General features: G+C 46.3%; 2 protein-coding genes across 5 annotated transcripts; both read left to right on the top strand.

Annotated features, from left to right (window-relative positions):
• The first annotated feature begins 6,372 nt into the window (after window positions 1-6,372).
• On the top strand, window positions 6,373-14,040 carry LOC121597345 (myotubularin-related protein 14). Of its 3 annotated transcripts, none has more exons than XM_041923047.1 (7): window positions 6,373-6,949; window positions 9,988-10,540; window positions 10,602-11,340; window positions 11,422-11,757; window positions 12,362-12,472; window positions 12,802-13,356; window positions 13,448-14,040. In XM_041923047.1, the coding sequence occupies exons 1-7, from the start codon at window positions 6,863-6,865 to the stop codon at window positions 13,602-13,604; spliced, it is 2,538 nt and encodes an 845-aa protein (XP_041778981.1). In that variant the 5' UTR covers window positions 6,373-6,862; the 3' UTR covers window positions 13,605-14,040. The 3 variants fall into 3 exon arrangements, with proteins under 3 accessions (XP_041778981.1, XP_041778984.1, XP_041778982.1); XM_041923048.1 differs by lacking the exon at window positions 6,373-6,949 and adding an exon at window positions 9,721-9,818; XM_041923050.1 differs by lacking the exon at window positions 12,362-12,472.
• A 1,627-nt stretch (window positions 14,041-15,667) lies between these two features.
• Window positions 15,668-16,638, top strand: LOC121595712. Of its 2 annotated transcripts, none has more exons than XM_041919890.1 (3): window positions 15,668-15,771; window positions 16,088-16,329; window positions 16,435-16,638. In XM_041919890.1, the coding sequence occupies exons 2-3, from the start codon at window positions 16,117-16,119 to the stop codon at window positions 16,525-16,527; spliced, it is 306 nt and encodes a 101-aa protein (XP_041775824.1). In that variant the 5' UTR covers window positions 15,668-15,771; window positions 16,088-16,116; the 3' UTR covers window positions 16,528-16,638. The 2 variants fall into 2 exon arrangements, with proteins under 2 accessions (XP_041775824.1, XP_041775825.1); XM_041919891.1 differs by having other exon boundaries at window positions 15,686-15,771; window positions 16,092-16,329.
• Window positions 16,639-17,095: the final 457 nt, after the last annotated feature.

The following is a 17,095-nucleotide window of genomic DNA, read 5'->3' as shown; positions in this document are numbered from 1 at the left end:
AACCCAGTTGAACATGTTAAACATTTCGTTTTTCCAGCAGGACCGTTGCAAACGGTAGTGGTTTGTGGTCACGGAATGGCAAACAATGAAAAAGGTTATCAATGTTTCTGAATACAGAGTAGACTGCAATTACTTCTCCTTTATTGTCCAGAAGTGATTGACCGCAAGAAATTTAACCAATAGAACCTTCCTAATAGTAAATTCGTTCACTTTTGCGCGTTAACTATTAGCCGTTTGTTTGTAAACACTTTTTCATGAAACTGTCAAAAGCGAGCTGGAAATGGCAACCTAGCAACGGGCTTTGCATCGACCTGTTCTCCTTAATAGATCTTGGTTTCCTCGGCCCCGGTAACCTTGTATAACACTGCTTCTAGACGACCAAGTTTTGTACCGTGACAAATTTTCTGAGAGCTCTTTGTTTTAAAAAACGGCTCAGTTTTGGACCAACTGTGTATGGCCAACTGTGATGGTCGCGGGTTTGTGAATTTTTTCACAGAAACGCAACGCTTGTGTTTCGCGACATTACGATCGAAGTAAGCCATACATTCGTGCTAAAACCACCGACAAACCGACGTGACACTTCGAACAAAATGAGCTTCAAAAGTTGTCTCCTTACTTCAAATGAACATACGTTACCGCGCGGCTACACGAGGTGAAATATACAGCGAAATGAACTATTTGACAATTGAAATATCTGACAGATACCGCTAAAGGGTTGGGGGAGATACAACATCCGCTTTTTAAATGAATTTAAAAAGAATATCTTCTTAAACAGAACATTTTCTAATTGGAAAAAATGATCAATTGTTGACTAAAAATTGACGAATTACTTGATATTGAAGTTATTTAAAGAATTTAGTTGCGATACAGTTTGTACACGTTATTTGTTTAAATTGCACATCAGCTGGTTGCTGTGATGCGTTATCTGACAGATATTTCACCTGTCAAATAGTTCATTTCGCTGTATATTTCACCTCGTGTACCCATGGTTGAATCGCGTTCCACTGTGGTAGAATCGTATGCCGCTACGATTGAATCGTGTGGCGCTACCATTGGATTTCTGAAAGCAAGAGCATAGTAAACTTTTTGTTTACGTTTGAAAGATGTTTCTTTCTTCACCGACGCCATTACGTTTGTAAAATACTAATAAAAGGGAATTATTCGGTCAAAGTTGTAGAATTACATTTTTTTATGCACGGTTTATTCATTTACTCAACATGTTTCACCTTAAAATGTGTTGAATTGTGCAACGAAGGCGATTAAACCACCGACAAACCGACGTGACACTTCGAACAAAATAAGCTTCAAAAGTTGTCTCGAATCTCGTGATTTCTAGCCAAAATATCACTAATTTTTGTGTAAATTTGCAACTAGGGGGTGGTTTTAGCCACTTAATCAACTATTTGATATGATTCTGAATGAAATAACAGTTTCAAACCTTTTCAAATAGTTTTTAACATCCGATCAAAACAGAAATTATTTGGCATTTTACAATAGTACAGTACAATTCAGTAATCATCAATCAATCAAATCAGTACAATTTGGTCAAAGAACTGTCAAATTTAGAAAACCGCGTATCTCTGAATCTGCGTATAAGAGGTACCGTGTATCTCGGGGACCGCCTGTACTTGATATTGAAGTTTTTTTAATGGATTTAGTTGCGATTTTAGCAATACGGCCGAAGCCGTTCTTTCTGAATAATAAATAATAAGTTTCGATTTTGTACAAGTTATTTGTTTACATTACACATCAGCTGGTTGCTGTCCCTGTCCTGTCAAATAGTTCATTTCGCTGTATATTTCACCTCGTTTGGCCTTCCAGTAATATATGTTTGTGTGTGTTTGTTTGCTACCAAATTGATTCTTTCATTTCACTGGTCAGTGCATATTTTAGACTAATAATATTGCCGAAGTTCTTCAGAACTTAAACTCACAAATTTTATTGCTTCCTTTGCACAATTTAACTCATTTTGGGATGATACATGATGAGCAAATGAATTACTCGTGCATAAAAAAACTGACTTCAACAAACATTAATGTGGCCGCTTCTGCAGATGTGTAGTTTAACCCACCAAACTGACAGATTTTTGGCTTTGTTCGATGCAACTGGATTTTTAGTACAGAAAATTGGGGGCGTTTTCGGTATCTTGATTATTTGGGGTTACATCACTTCTAGACGACCCAAAAAATCTTCCACGACAATGTTTTGCGACACTTTCTATCTGTCAAACCGTAACAGCACGAATGTATGGCTTACTTCGATCGTATTGTCGCGAAACGCGAGCCTTGCCTTTCTGTGAAAAATTCCCAAACCTCCAAAATTCACGGTTGCCGCTGATTTTGTTCTAAAACTGAGATGTTGTTTTAGAACAAAGAGCTCGCAGAAAATTTGTCACGGTACAAAAGTTGGTCGTCTAGAAGCAATGTTAAAAGAAAATCTCACATAAATTTTGTCGCGGTATGTTGTGGGCAGCCGTGCCGACCCCTGGACTTGCCGTGGCAGTTGCGCTGCCACCGGTCAACGTCCAGGAGGACGACAGTGTGTCACACACACTGTCGCACACACTAAGCAGCGCAAGGCTTAGTGTGTGCCGAGCGCACAGTTAGAGTGTGTTTGCGAGCCGATCGAGCAGGAGCTCTCGGCAGGGGCGCTCGGTGCGGCTGGTGCGCGGCCACCGCAATTGTACGTTTTAAAGTGTTTTACGTTTTTATTATTATTTATTATGTAATGTTTTAATATGTGTGAACAAAATAATAAGTGCAAAGAGCAGTTCACAACAGTGGCGACGAGGATGGGATCCTCCTCGCGTAGGGGGGGATCCTACAACGAACCCGCGGAAGCCATCGCGATCGAGCCCATCTCGCTTTTGCTGCATCATTGCAGCGGCCATCGCGATGGCACGGTTCCCTGTGCCTTTGGGATACCGCGGAACATCGGGCCGCCGCCACCGCCGCCAACACCGAGGCCCCCGGCTGCCGTCCCATCATTGGCGACCATAGGGGCAGCCGAACACACACTCTCGGCGACAAGGAAGGTCGTCGGGCTGCAGCCCCAGCAACGCCAGCAGCACCACAGGCGAGGCAGCTTTCCGCCTTGCTGCTGGATCTTCGGATGGGCGTCGCATCCGCCCATGCTGCAGCCCCCAGATTCATCGGGCGAGGACGCATTCCGCCCAGCTGCAGCAGCAGCAGTGCAAGGATCCATCGGCGACGAGCAATACCGCCCCGGCTCGAGCTCAGCACATCATCGGCGAGGCAGCAATTCCGCCGCGGCTCGAGCCCTGCCTCTCACCATGGCGACGTACCATTCCGCCTCGGCAGCACAACAAGGATCGGCAACGCACAAGTTGCATCGGCTGCAACACAGCAGCACACATCGGCGCGAACGCTTTCACCCTGGCTGTAGTTGAACAGGCGTCGCCAATTGCGCCTCGGCTACAGCCACAGTGTCCAGAGGGAACGAGGTAGCATGCCGTCCCGGCTGCAGTCGAACGGGCGTCACCAAATTGCGCTGCGACTGCAGCCACAGCATAAAAGAAGGGCGATGAGCCAACGCATCGTAGGAGGGCGAGGAACAATGCCGCCCGAGTATTTTCATCTCTGCCGCCCGTCATCAGAAAAAAATACATCGCTGCTGCCCTGGGGCGAGGATCATCATCATCATCGTCATCATCATCGCGGCATCATCATCATCGCGGCACCTTCATCATCGCGGCACCTTCATCATCGCATCATCATCATCATCATAGTTATCATCATCGTCATCATCATCGCCGTCACACCATCGCCGCCGTCCCAGGGAGCGGCACAGCAGCAGCATCACCGCCGCGTCATCGCCATCGCGGTGTGGCCCGAGAGCAGCAGCCAGCGCTGCTCAGCGCACCAACATCGGGGTCCCCACATCTTGGCAGCATCGGTCGGAAGGGTTCACCACGCCGGTATTCCCTTAGTGGAATACCCCCGCGTCGGTTCGAGCCCTTCGGTATTAAAAGGGGGAGATGTTGTGGGCAGCCGTGCCGACCCCTGGACTTGCCGTGGCAGTTGCGCTGCCACCGGTCAACGTCCAGGAGGACGACAGTGTGTCACACACACTGTCGCACACACTAAGCAGCGCAAGGCTTAGTGTGTGCCGAGCGCACAGTTAGAGTGTGTTAGCGAGCCGATCGAGCAGGAGCCCTCGGCAGGGGCGCTCGGTGCGGCTGGTGCGCGGCCACCGTACTATTATATTTTAAAGTGTATTGGTTGTTCCGTTTATGTTTTATTTATTATGTACGTTATAAGTGTTTTAATAAAAGTAAAAGTGCAAAACACAACACGGTACAAACGTTAATCGTTTAGAAGCAATGTTATCACCGACAAACCGACGTGACACTTCGAACAAAATGAGCTTCAAAAGTTGTCTCCTTATTTCAAATGAAAATACGTTAAACACTAGCGCCATCTCTATAATGATTTGCTTACTACACTGACATAGAGAAGAAACTGCTAAACCCCCTTTTTGTTTTTCTTCGCAAATTCCAATGCGTATTGTTTTATGTACTTCTCACATCTTTTGCATTGATTTGGAAACTTATAAAATGATTTTCCTGGGTGTTTTGTCCAATAATTCTCACAAAATGTTGCCTCACACTTCCTTTGCCATTTGTATTTAGAAAAGTTGTTTACATCGAAGCAGCAGTGAACAGAGTTTACTTTGACAGAAGTGTTCGCCTCACTGGTGAATGACAGTACTTTCATGTGGGACACTTTTGTAACGCCAGTGTCACGTCTGTTTGTCGGTGATGTTATACCATGGGTTCGCTACTGAATATTGGCTGATGTAGATCAGGACCGGAAGGTTGCCGGTTAATCGATTACCAATAATAATGGTCCAAATAATGTCATTTGCATATTAAAATATAAAATTCACTGGTTTTACTTACAACTCCCTTTGAATCGATTGATTAAACACTAGTATAATTGTTAGCTCCAGAACTAGTCGCGTGACGATATAGGAATTATTTTCTCATAGGAGTCAAAAATGTTTAATCGCCGAGTTTCGTTTTGGGTGGAAATTTTATTCTGTCGCGGTTTTTGTACACCTTTAAAAAGTTTTTAACTATTCTCGCTCGCTGTCGTTACGCTACTGTCGCAATCGCGATGGCGAGGAACCCGATTCCTAATCCTAAGGTCATTCGCCTTCCCTGTACCCGAACCCGTTACAGTGCCCTCTGTAGGTGAGATCGTGGAATCTCTCTCGATTGCAAGTGCTGAATGTTTGGCTGTCAGCTGCGGTGACAGTTCTACTCTTTTTGTTTACGATCGTCGCAACAACAATATTGTTTTAATCAAAAACTACATGTTTAACATCTGTTCATGAACAAAAATGAAGTTCAAAAATATCACTAGATACTAGATAGCTGTACTAAAATATGGTTTACCAACTTGACTATCGATGGAAATATTCCCCACAATTGAACGCCAGTCAAATTTATGCGCATGCCCTAGCCGCCCACTGGTTAATCCATCTCCGGATAATCGACGTTCTATTGTATTTAACACAATTTGTGTCACCATGAACCGAACAAAATATTTATGTGTTAAAACACACATCAAAACATCATACGATAGTTCGCACCCAATTAAGGGCGGATTTCCGAGCGTGCACTGTACGTTTTGATGAAGATTACTAAAGCGAGCACGCCGCGTGTACCTGTCGTTTTAAAAATTGTCTACTGGGCATTGTAGCCTAGCAGAGTTATCTAGCGGACACTAGTAGAAGCATTTACTGCAGTTTTGTTGCAGTAGCACAAATGTTTGGATCATTCGCAACTTATTATGATTTTATACGATGCCATGCAGTCATTGTAGTATTTGCAGCAATATATTCGTATATTTTAAGGGGCTCTCTCATATTTTTCCGCTGCTATGCACTCCCAATTACAATTTCAACCATTTCAACAATTTTAAGTTTGACAATTGGCTTGATTGACTTTTGTTAAATTTACCTGTCACTTGGCAAGACCACACAGTTCACCCACTGTCCAGCTGCTACGCGATTCCGTCTTTTATTTACAAAGGAAAAACTTCACGCCTGCTGCGAGCTAAGGCTGAATCGGAAAAGCACGGAACGCACGTAAAATTGTTCATTTCGTCCCAGTGCCCGAAGCGGTCGTGCCAGGAAAATCGTGTACCACGCGTGCGAATTCCTTCTCGGTCGTTTTACCGTAGTGCCAAGTGAACCGTGAACTTTCTCCTACTCCCCCGTTCTCTCACGGCCGTTTTCTGATAATCGGTCGTGCAAAAGGGGTCGCAAAGAACACAGCAAAAAAAAGCGACCACAATCCCATCCAAGTGTGCGTGCGTGTGTACTGTGTGTGTGTATGTTGTGCGCGGTAAACAAGACATTTGTTTTGTTTATCAGCATCATCCCGAAAAAAGGAACAAAAACACACGCACACACTCACTCACTCATACAGATACAAGTTTCGCGCGTTGCCCCGCGTGAACGGTACTGCTGCGTAGCAGACAAAAGCCACTTCCGTAGTTTTGCGTATTGCCCTCGCCGTCGCCGTAGTGTCGTCGTCATCAGCTCGCTGCTGCTCGCTGGTGGTAGTGGTGGTAGTGATTTCCAATCGTTCCCATTAGCCCCCACGTGCGCATCGCCGTAATTCGCGATTTTGCGTATCCTTGGAAGCATCCGCCAGCAGCATCTTTTCCGTCTGTTTGCAAGTGTGTGCGCGCGCGCGCTCGTGTGTGTTAAGTTACTTCTTCGTGCCACATCACGCACAGCTTACATCGTCTGCAGCCGCAACAGCATCGTCGTGTGTTTTGCGTACGCGCTAGCGCTTCCAGACCGTCACCGTCAATGTACAGCAGCAAGGATGAATTGCGAAATACTACCGCAGGACATCCAATCGTTATTGGAATACTTCGCCAAGAACATGTACCGCGCGAAGGATTGTGAAAATGTACGTATGTACCGTCGTCTGTAATATGGGGCGACATTGTTGCGCTTTCGCTCGCGCAGTTGGCCCACGTGGATAGCATTGATGGGTGGAATGGGTGGTGCAAGGGGTGGTGAGCTGTAAGCTGCAAAACGAGTGCAGAAAAAACGAGGGTCTTAAACAGTGGCGCTAACCCAGCCGGCCAAAGAAGATCCCCAGCAGTGGGAGCAGCCATCCCATCCTAACCTATTCACCCACATTTCCCCGTGACGTTGACGTTTTATCATCAAATGGTCGCCTCTAGCTCCCTGTCCCTGAAGTGGGGCGTTGTTGATGTTGCATGTGCACACTTATTTTGATTCTTATTTTTCGTTCCCTCTTCCACTCTTCCATCAACCGCGGGCGAAGTTGAAGCGATAAGCGTGGTGCCAGCGCACAAACCCTACGCAAAGACCTTGCAGGCGCCACCGTCCTTGTGTCGTATCTGTACCCACCCCCCCCTCCCCCCGGGTCCACACCCGCGCGCTTGCCACTGTATTGGTGATCCCACGGGAATCGTGAATAACATCAAAATAGACAACATGTCAGGAACGAGAGAAGGGAACGTGGGGAGAAATGTTGTGAAACGTTGTCTGATTTGTGTGTGCTGTCGATCAAAGCAACCCAACACCGCGATACAAACACACACACGCATGCATAAACACGTTGTACAATCCATACAAGAGTGAGAGGTATAGGTAATTTGTAACAGTAGTGCGCTCTCTCTTTCTCACACGTGCACATGGTTTACTACGCGCTTAAGTAACAACCTAGCGGCGCAGGTTGGTGCAAATCGCGGATTTCCAATCCAGCGCAGTGGGCGGTAAAGGAGGAAGAACCGGGTGGGAATGTAGTGGGGAAGCAGGAAATCGCGGAACAGTGCGGAAATGATATTCTTAGTCTCTTAGTGTATGTGTGTAACAAACAAAAGCGAAACCGTATCCGCCACAGAAGAGAAAGAGAGAGAGCGTGTGAACCAACAAAAGAAGTAGAAGAAGAAGGAGAAAGGCCAGACACCATACAACAATTTCGTTTTCTTCTCTGCTCTTTGTTGCGGTCCCCCTCCCTACACCCCTCACACCTCATACACAATCTAAGTCGGTGCTGGTTGCTTTGTGTGTTTGGGGGACACGTTATGGGGTTGTTATTTTTATCCAAAAGACGCGCCACATCATCACCCTCTGCTTCGATCGCGGGTGTCTCGCCCCTCGTCGAAGAGTCTGTTATGGCCTGTTATGGGGTGTGCAGGTAGCCGCTTTTCCCTTTAAACTCGATCTCGTGTGTGTGTGTGTGTGTGTGTGTGTGTGTGTGTGTGTGTGTGTGTGTGTGTGTGTTTTGGGGAGGCTTTAATTTAATTTTTATTTGAAGGACATTTCCCGGGCAAAGGAAGGTTTCCAAGCATTCTCCGGAGACCGGAACCAACACCAGCTGCTTTTGTCGCTGACCTTTCCCGGGACTAGTATAGCAGTTGGAAGGCTTTTCTAATTTAGATTATTCTTTATTACGCTTTTGTCTCCAATTGGGACAGTGGGTGCTGGGGCGTGTGAGAAACCATCAGCAAATCAAGTAGTCGTAGACGGTGCATATGTGTCTGAACAGCAACAAGTAGTCAATCGTCACACGGGGAGGACAATTTAATGTGTTTGATGAATCAGAATTATCACCGAAAAGTGGACAGTATTTTAGTGAAAATGTAATAGCTCAGGTTTATTGATTTGAAAGTAAAAAGCACAGTTTCACAATAAGAAAACTTGGTCAAAATCCCACAACATGTATGGTCTGAAATAAGCAGGAACCTACATTTTTGAACGATCAAACAAGAAAAGCTTCTAATTTTATACGAAAAACAATAGTATAAGAATGGCACATTGCTACAATAATGCCGGACAAATGGTAAACCATTGTCTGTATATCAGTGCGTTTTACATTACAAATATGCTACTATGGTTACAGGGTTCGACAGTAGTTCGCATAGCAGTGGGACACTTTATTGACGCTTTCTTACTCGAAATTAACTCAATGTAATGGGAATTGGGCACTGTAGCACCCTTTTTGGACAAATCCAACAAAAATTTTGAAGGAGCCTATCCAATTTCCGTCATATGAATTTCACTTCCCTCTAAGAAAGAGGCAAGGAAGTGTTCCACAACTATGAGAACCCTTGGAAAACCCTGTATAGCTGTTTAACAGTGGATCTGATCAATTCATAGAATACGGATAAATATTAGGTGCCTTTGTCTTGTCGCTCCTTATTGCGCAACGGAAATATTCTGTTCCATATAAATGCGTAATTATTATTTATTATTATTTATTATTTATTTAATTCAACGGGCACAGTGGCCTAATTGAAGATTTGTAAAAAGAAAATGTGTACAATATTCATTACAATTTACAAGATTTACAAATTAGATTAAGATAAATGCAAGATAAAGTAATAGAATAATGATGCATAAAATGTTTCGATTAACTACATTAACATCTACATTAACGAACTAACATTGGAATATAAATTAAATCACACATTTTCTCATATTACTTGCCGCGCATATCGCAATGCTATTTGTTTACATCGCAATTCATTTTCTGCCTGTGTTAGATTGGCTGTGCGGGAAAGGTGGGAGGAGCGGCGACACTCTAACGGGTGTGTGTTAAAATGTGTGTAAACAGTTCTATTTAAAAATACTCACTTTTTAACCGATAAATCGCCGGTTTTGTAAATGGGACAGCTGGCACGAAGTAAAAAAAGGGCTTACCAAATTAACAGCTTTGCGGTTGTTTTGATTAGTCGCTACGGTTACTCTGGTTGAATTGTTCCACCCGGGTCGATTGCTACGATTGGGCAAACAGTGCCGCTGTATGAAGGAAATCAAGCCCGACACTCTTTCGACCGCATTCCCACACGCCAAATCATTTTCACCCGTTCGCGCAACGAAGCCTTGCGCGTCGTCTGCACGCGATTGAAAGTAGCGCCACTTTCCCGTACGCAAGGTATTTGATCGCTTGTCTTTTTTTCCCCGTTCCAGGGCAATGACGTTATGCATCGGTGTAACGTACTACTCCAGCAGGACTACAGTGTGATCGAGATTAGCAACAGTACCGGTGAACTATCCTCGCACTATCCCAGCACCCTGCTGATACCGGAGTACGAGTACAAAAGTCTCTCCAGCAGTGGCAGCGCGGGCATTAACAATACTCAGGCACCAACCTATGCCGCCGGTGGTCCAAACAATGGATACGCCAGCATCAATGATTATCTTATCCGCACCGGACAGCAGCCACAAACGCCGCAGCAGCAGCAGCAGCAAACTTCCGCACCAACTGCCGGTCCAGGGCAGCAGCAGCAGCAGCAAACCATCTACGAGACGACGTACGATGGCAACAAGCTGCGCGATCTTATTAACAAGGCACGGTTTGCCCGCTGCCGGGCCCGGTTTCCGCTGCCGGTCATACTGTACAAGGGCAAGTACATCTGTCGATCGGCCACGCTGTCCGGTGGGCCGGAGATTTACGGACGGTCCGGGTTAGATTACCTCTTCTATAGCTTAGACTCAACTGCTACCTCACCGACGTTAGATGGTAAGCATTGTGTGTGCGCTCCCTCCTCCAGATATTGATTCTTTCACATCTTGCTTTGTAGAGGAAGCGTACGAAGCACGCGAAACGTCACTGCCGGAGGACACGTTCGAGGAACCGATCACGAACAGCGACTGGCAGCTGTTCGACCGGGTGCGCAGCCAGGACATAAAGCTGCTGAAAACGCTAAACGTCGGCACGATCGTCGACTTCATGGTGGAGAAGAAGAAGGTAAAGTTCGGCATGAACGTGACCTCGTCGGAGAAGGTGGACAAGGAGAACCGGTACGCCGAGTTCAAGATCGTCTCGCTGCCGTACCCGGGCTGTGAGTTTTTCCGCGACTACCGCGACAACAACTACTCCGGCGAGGGGCTCGTCTTCGACTGGTCGCAGGCACACGTGGACGCGAACATTGGCGTGCCGGACGATACGGTGGCGGCCCAGCTCCAGATCGACTGGGACAACTACAAGGACTGGGATCTGGTGAAGATCACGCAGAACTATCTGAAGCTGTTGCTGCGCTACCTGCAGGACAGCAGCTCCGGGTTGCTCATCCACTGCATCAGCGGCTGGGACCGGACGCCACTGTTTGTGTCGCTGTTGCGCCTGTCGCTGTGGGCCGACGGTGCCATCCATCAGTCGCTGAGTGCGGCCCAGATCCTTTACTTTACCATTGCGTACGATTGGCTGCTGTTCGGGCACAATCTGCCCGACCGGCTCAACAAGGGCGAGGTGATATTTTTCTTCTGCTTCTACGCCTTAAAGTATATTGCCGAGGATGAGTACAGCATTTTGGGGCAACGGTACGTGGTGTGCACAAGCTCAAAACGTACAGACGTTCATTTTTTCCATTCTTTCCGTTTCCCCGTTTTTTTTTGTTGTAGATATAAAAGTAAGCATAGCAGCGGAAGCAGTAGCATAGGCGTGATACGGACGGACAGCGAATCAATGCTCGACGGTATACTGCTCGATGGAGAAAGTAGAGGCTCGAGCGTTTCCCTCAACTCAACCTGCAGCTGCCTGAGTGGGCGAAGCTCGTCCCAGCACGACACGCAAACGTGCATTAGTGTCGGTGGCAACGGTGCAATCAGTGGTGGTGGCGGTGGTGGTATCAATGTTACGATCGGTGGTTCAAGCATCCAGCATCATGCGACGAGCGGTAGCCGGCCAATTGTCGGTGTGCACAACTCGCACGATGACAGTTTAAACGCGAGCAATGGGTAAGGAAGTTGTGCCGTAGGGAGTGTAGTGGAGGATGTTCATTAGGCTCTGGTCGGAGAGTATTGGCCAAATGATTGGGATTAGCGCGAGAATTCGGCTTTTTCAGTTAGAGCGCAGGTATTAGACACACCAAGCACGTGTTTTCATGTTCTTTAGCCGTTTGTATAGCGAGTTATTTCATTTCAATTATAACTTTCTCTACCCTTTTCACTTTAATTTAAAGATAAATTCGAAAGGTTTGATACTTTTTTTAGACGTGTCTCATTATCAAAATCACACAAAGATAACGCGTTTGTGACTCGCTTTAGATTCTTCTCAATTTAGAGTAGCTTTATCCACTCTCTTTCTCGCTCCATCTCTCTCTCTACCGGCCTAGACGAGCTTTCCCTTCACTCACACACACACACACACGTGTATTTTGTATTCGTATTCTTTTTTGTTTATCCTGTTTTTATTTTTTCATCGCTTTCACGCATTGTGATCACGCTATTCTTTTTCTTCTTCCTTTTCTTTCTCTTTTATCCATCACACCACACATTTATCCGGTTTCCAACTTCCTTGCCTTCACGTTACCTTCCCTTCCCCCCCCCCCCCCCCCGATAGCAATGGCTGGTTAGCGCATAGTCACGATAGTAATAGCAGTATTGGATGCATATCGAACGATAGTACTACTAATCTCAGTAATCATTGCGCTTGGTCACCGCAACCGAACAGGTTAGTAGCACAACCTCCCTCTGCCCTTTTTCTTCGTCTCTTGTTTGTTGTATTTGTTGTTTTGCCTGTCTCGCGTGTTTCCCCTTTCAAAATTTATAAACAACCGCGTACCGGTAAAAGTCTATGCTTCCTACGATCTTATGTTATGATCATTAGGTATCGCGTACCAAAACAGTATTTTCTTTTGGAACGCATTTGTGCAGCAATTTACTGCGTTAGTGCTACTTTAAAAGTGCTTTTGCTTTTTTCTTTCTTTCCCCCTCCGTGTAAATTGTGTAGAATTGTGTCGTTTGGTTTTTTTATATGATATATTTTCATTTGCTTTATAGAACTAGTCCCGTCTCAGTGCCGGTGGCGAGCCGATTAAGACAGCGTCAGGAGTCGACGTCCTCCCTGTCCGTCGGCAGCTGGCAGATGATATCTGGCACCGGCAGCCTTCGTAGCACGGACTCGGCAACGGAATTGCACCATGCTGCCAGCCAACACCAGCCGCACCATCATCATCATCACCATAACCATCACCACCACCATCATCACCATAATAATCATCATCATCAGCAGCAGCAGCAACAACAACAACAACAACAACAACAACAACAACAACAACAACAACACCAGCCACAGTTCCACAATGTATATAGCAATAACGTTTACGGCAACAGCCATGCTGTCGGTGGCGGAACAATATCCTCAGACACGATTGCCACGACGCCGAATGCGAATCAGCACCTGCATCATGGCGTAGGACATACAGCTGGTCAACCTCCTCCTCCTTCTGGACCACCTCATCTGCACCCGATGCAACAATCGCAAGACTCGAGCTGCTGCACGCTGCTCGACGACGAATGTTTCAGCTCGTCCTACAGTCACGATTTCTACGCAATGTAAGTGCGATGCGCATAATCACGTGGCGTGCGTTCTATACCTTTAACGCATTGGTTTTATGTCTTTCTTTCTTTTTTTCGCAATTTGCAGGCGTCGTGAACGGCTGAATCAAGTGCGAACATTGTTCTACAACTGCTACTACTCGACAATCGCATTCAAATTCAAATCCGTACCGGACTCGGCGCTCGGCAGCCTGCTCGGGAACTTTGCGGAGAAGGTAGGACTTGCCCACCGGACCTCGGTTTAGTGTACCAACTGTCGACTGTCGTTCCACTCAGTGACTCAGTGCTGCCTCCTGCCCACGCCTAAAGCGCTCCATAAATACATACTGGTGCGGGATTTAGCTAGTTAGATTTTGCAAAACGAAAAGAACAAATACCGCCGACGACGGGTGGTGCAGATGAAGGGACGAGGAGAATGTTTGTCTTCCACCACACGGCTGTGCTGGAATTGAATTTTTTTTTCGTTTGTTTTTTTTTTCATTCCCATCCCTTGCTATTTGTTAATCTTTTTTCTGTTCAGAAATTTTATCATAAAATTAATAATACCTATCCTGCGAGAATTATACAGCGAATGAACGTTGGTGGGAGTGTGTGTGCGTGCGAGCGCCCTCGCTAACGAAAACGGCGCCGGGAAAGAATTTGTTGTTTTGGTTCGAAATAAAGCGCAAAACTGTGACTGCAGAAAGTGATGTTCGGTTCGGGAAGGGGTTAGAGCATTTGGATTTTTAATCGGATATAATAATATACTCAAATAACAGGGCAAATTGATTCTTGGCACATTTTTTTCTGTTGTTGTGAAATCGCAACGGTTTTTTGGTGGAGGTTTTGATTTGATTTGAAAGAAATTGGGTACCTTGGCAACACTGTCACCAAGCTGCCCGGAACAACAACACTGCACTGTCAGCTGAAAATTGCTGAACAGTACACTGCCAGCAAGTGAGCCAAGCGGCCTGTTTTCGTAGTAGCGTCCCTTCGATACCGACAACTGTGATTGAAATTGGCTTTCGACGTGGATTAACTCAGCTCCATACATTATGTCCGATCTAAAACAGTGCCCGTTTGAGGTGACGCATCTGATCGAGGGCAAATCGTTCGCGATGCATATCGTCAAGTGCCAACGACAACATCCGGACATCAAGCTAGCCCGATGCCATCTCGACACGTCCCACCTGATGCGGGAGGAGGAGCTGCAGCAACACATGAAGACGTGCACGAGCCGTGGCCAGCTGGATGCGTACAAGTACAGCCTCACGACGGGGGCCGCTAGCCGTGTATCGAGCCTGCCCGATCCGGCCGACGATCTCATCATCAACACAACCGAACCGATCATACGAAGAGCAGGAGCCGGCGGCGGTCGTGGTCGTGGTGGTGGCCGCGGTGGTACTACCAGCACAACGGTTGGACAGACGTTACTGGACGATACCGAGTGTTGGGACAATTCGGACTGCAAGGCGTACGATCCGCTGGAAAGCTGTCGAGCGAAAAAGAACGAAAATGCTGCCTTTATCACACCGAAGATAAATCAGTTTGTGGAGCAGCGAACGGCTGCCGCTGTGCTGAAAAACGACAGCGGGACGAAGCGAGAGCCAACCTCGGACGAAGAATTCGGTAGCAGTGCACTGAACGAGCGTCAGAATGATCTTGAACAGTTCGGGCTTCGACGAAACGCTTCACACGGCGCGAATGCTGCAACAGTTGTTAGTGGCCGGTATGGCGAAATGAAGCAAGAACCAGGAAGCTCGGGCAGTAGGGAACGTGATGATAGACATTCCGGAGAACGGTCCAACTCTCGCAGGCATGAAGCGAGTGAACGGAACCCGTACAGTAGACGATCGGATAGCGGTGGCTATCACGATCGTGAGCGGCACGGATACGATCGTCGTAGCGATGGGTATTCGAGCAGAGACCGGTACGAAAAATCCAGGACGTATAGTAGTAGCGATTATTTGGATAGTCGGTACCGTAGGGATGGGTATGATTTGGAATCTAGGAGCTCTCGAGGATACGGTCGAAATGACGATGATGGTTCCCGCAACCGGGGACATGGCAACGATAGGTACCAACCGTACGGAGGTAGCTCCTATCGATCGCACAGAACGAGTGATTCCACCGAACGAGGTAGTGACTATTCTGCGAAACGTGATCATTAATTGTAACAAGAAATCCAAACTGAAATAATGCTGTTAGCGGTACGACTTTGCATAGAACAATTTACAATGAATGAAATGAATAGAATTATTTTTGCGAATAAACATGCAACGGAAATTGCAAACGCTACCGTAGCAACCGTAATCAAATGCTCTTCTGTCTGGCAACACTGCTATCAGACGGAGTTTGACACGTCTGCTAGCTGTCAATTCGGAAGTTCCAAAAGCGAGTGTAAAAAAAAACATCTGTTCGCAATTCGACCAGGTGAGTTTTTATCACAATTTACTCTATTAATTTGTGGATTTTACTTATTTTAAAGGCACGCAGATTATACGTATGCAGTGTGTAACTTTCTCCTGTTATGTCTTGCTAAAGAAAACATACAAAATGCCGTTTTTCGTGGTGTATTTCATAGCGTATTTGGCCGCAATAGACAGTGACGTTACATCACAGTTGCTTTATTTTGATGCTGCACCAAACCGAGAACCCACGAGAGACTTGCATCCTTGGGAAACAAACAAATTTGTTTAATTGTAGCTTACCATTTCACGTTTTCCACCCCGTTGGTTTTATGTTCCAGCCAGTCATCCCAGCAAAAGCTACCAAAAGATGTCGCTTGGACCGTTCTTCCGCTCACCGTTCACTGATCTGACCGCGTCGATGGTCAACTTCCAGCAGTACGATAAGTGCGGCGAGCTGGAGATGGCTTCGATCGACTGCCTCGAAGCGTACGGTACTGTGCGCGGTGCGAAGAAGTGTGCCGATCTGCTGGCCGACTTCCAGGAGTGCGCGTTCATGACGAAACAGATCGCTAGATTCCGGGTATGTAAACAAACCCTTCCTTCTGGAGGGGCTTAGCCATCGAAGTGCCCGTTAATATGAAATGGTCTTCACTGAACGGTGCTTTTTCTTCCTTTGTTCCCATAGGCAATGCGAATGGAAAGACATCGTCAGGGATGGAATGGTGAGCGCAAGGGCGATGGATATTACGCACCACCGCCGCGTGTCGATGCCTACTAGAGAGTGCGTGAGCTTTGAGCACATCCGCAGCCCGGGAGGCCCCACCACTAGAGGAATCCGCATATTCCTTGTAAATTAATATTGAAATACATTCATCCGTTCTATAGACAATTTCGGGAATTGTTTCCAAAAACCGATGATTACATCCCGACATTATTGTAGAAACAACACGGCGCGCTTTTGTACTATTGATTGATCGGTAAAGCATGGTAGTATGACTGTAGCAGTCTTAATGGGTATTATATTTGGCGTAATGACATACGCAGTTATGTCAGCCTATACAGACTTTTCAGGCATTCAATTAATTCAAATACCACGCAATCGGATAGTCTACGACATCCTAATTCAAAAATTGAACAATTCTTTGAAGATTCATATGAATCTTGAAAAGATTATGGAATATCTAAAGTTCAGTATTGATCTTCAAAGATTCGTGAATCGTTGAAAAGCTCGGAAAACGTCAGCGTTCGCAAAATCCATCGCACGTGCAGATGTAGTCTAAGCACGAAGACGCCCTCGCACGTAACAAATAAGCGTTCAGCAATAGTTCCAGGACCTGTAATCAATT

Source organism: Anopheles merus, chromosome 3R (assembly GCF_017562075.2).
Source record: "Anopheles merus strain MAF chromosome 3R, AmerM5.1, whole genome shotgun sequence".
NCBI lineage: Eukaryota > Metazoa > Arthropoda > Insecta > Diptera > Culicidae > Anopheles > Anopheles merus.
This window is presented reverse-complemented; position numbering and strand designations above follow the sequence as displayed.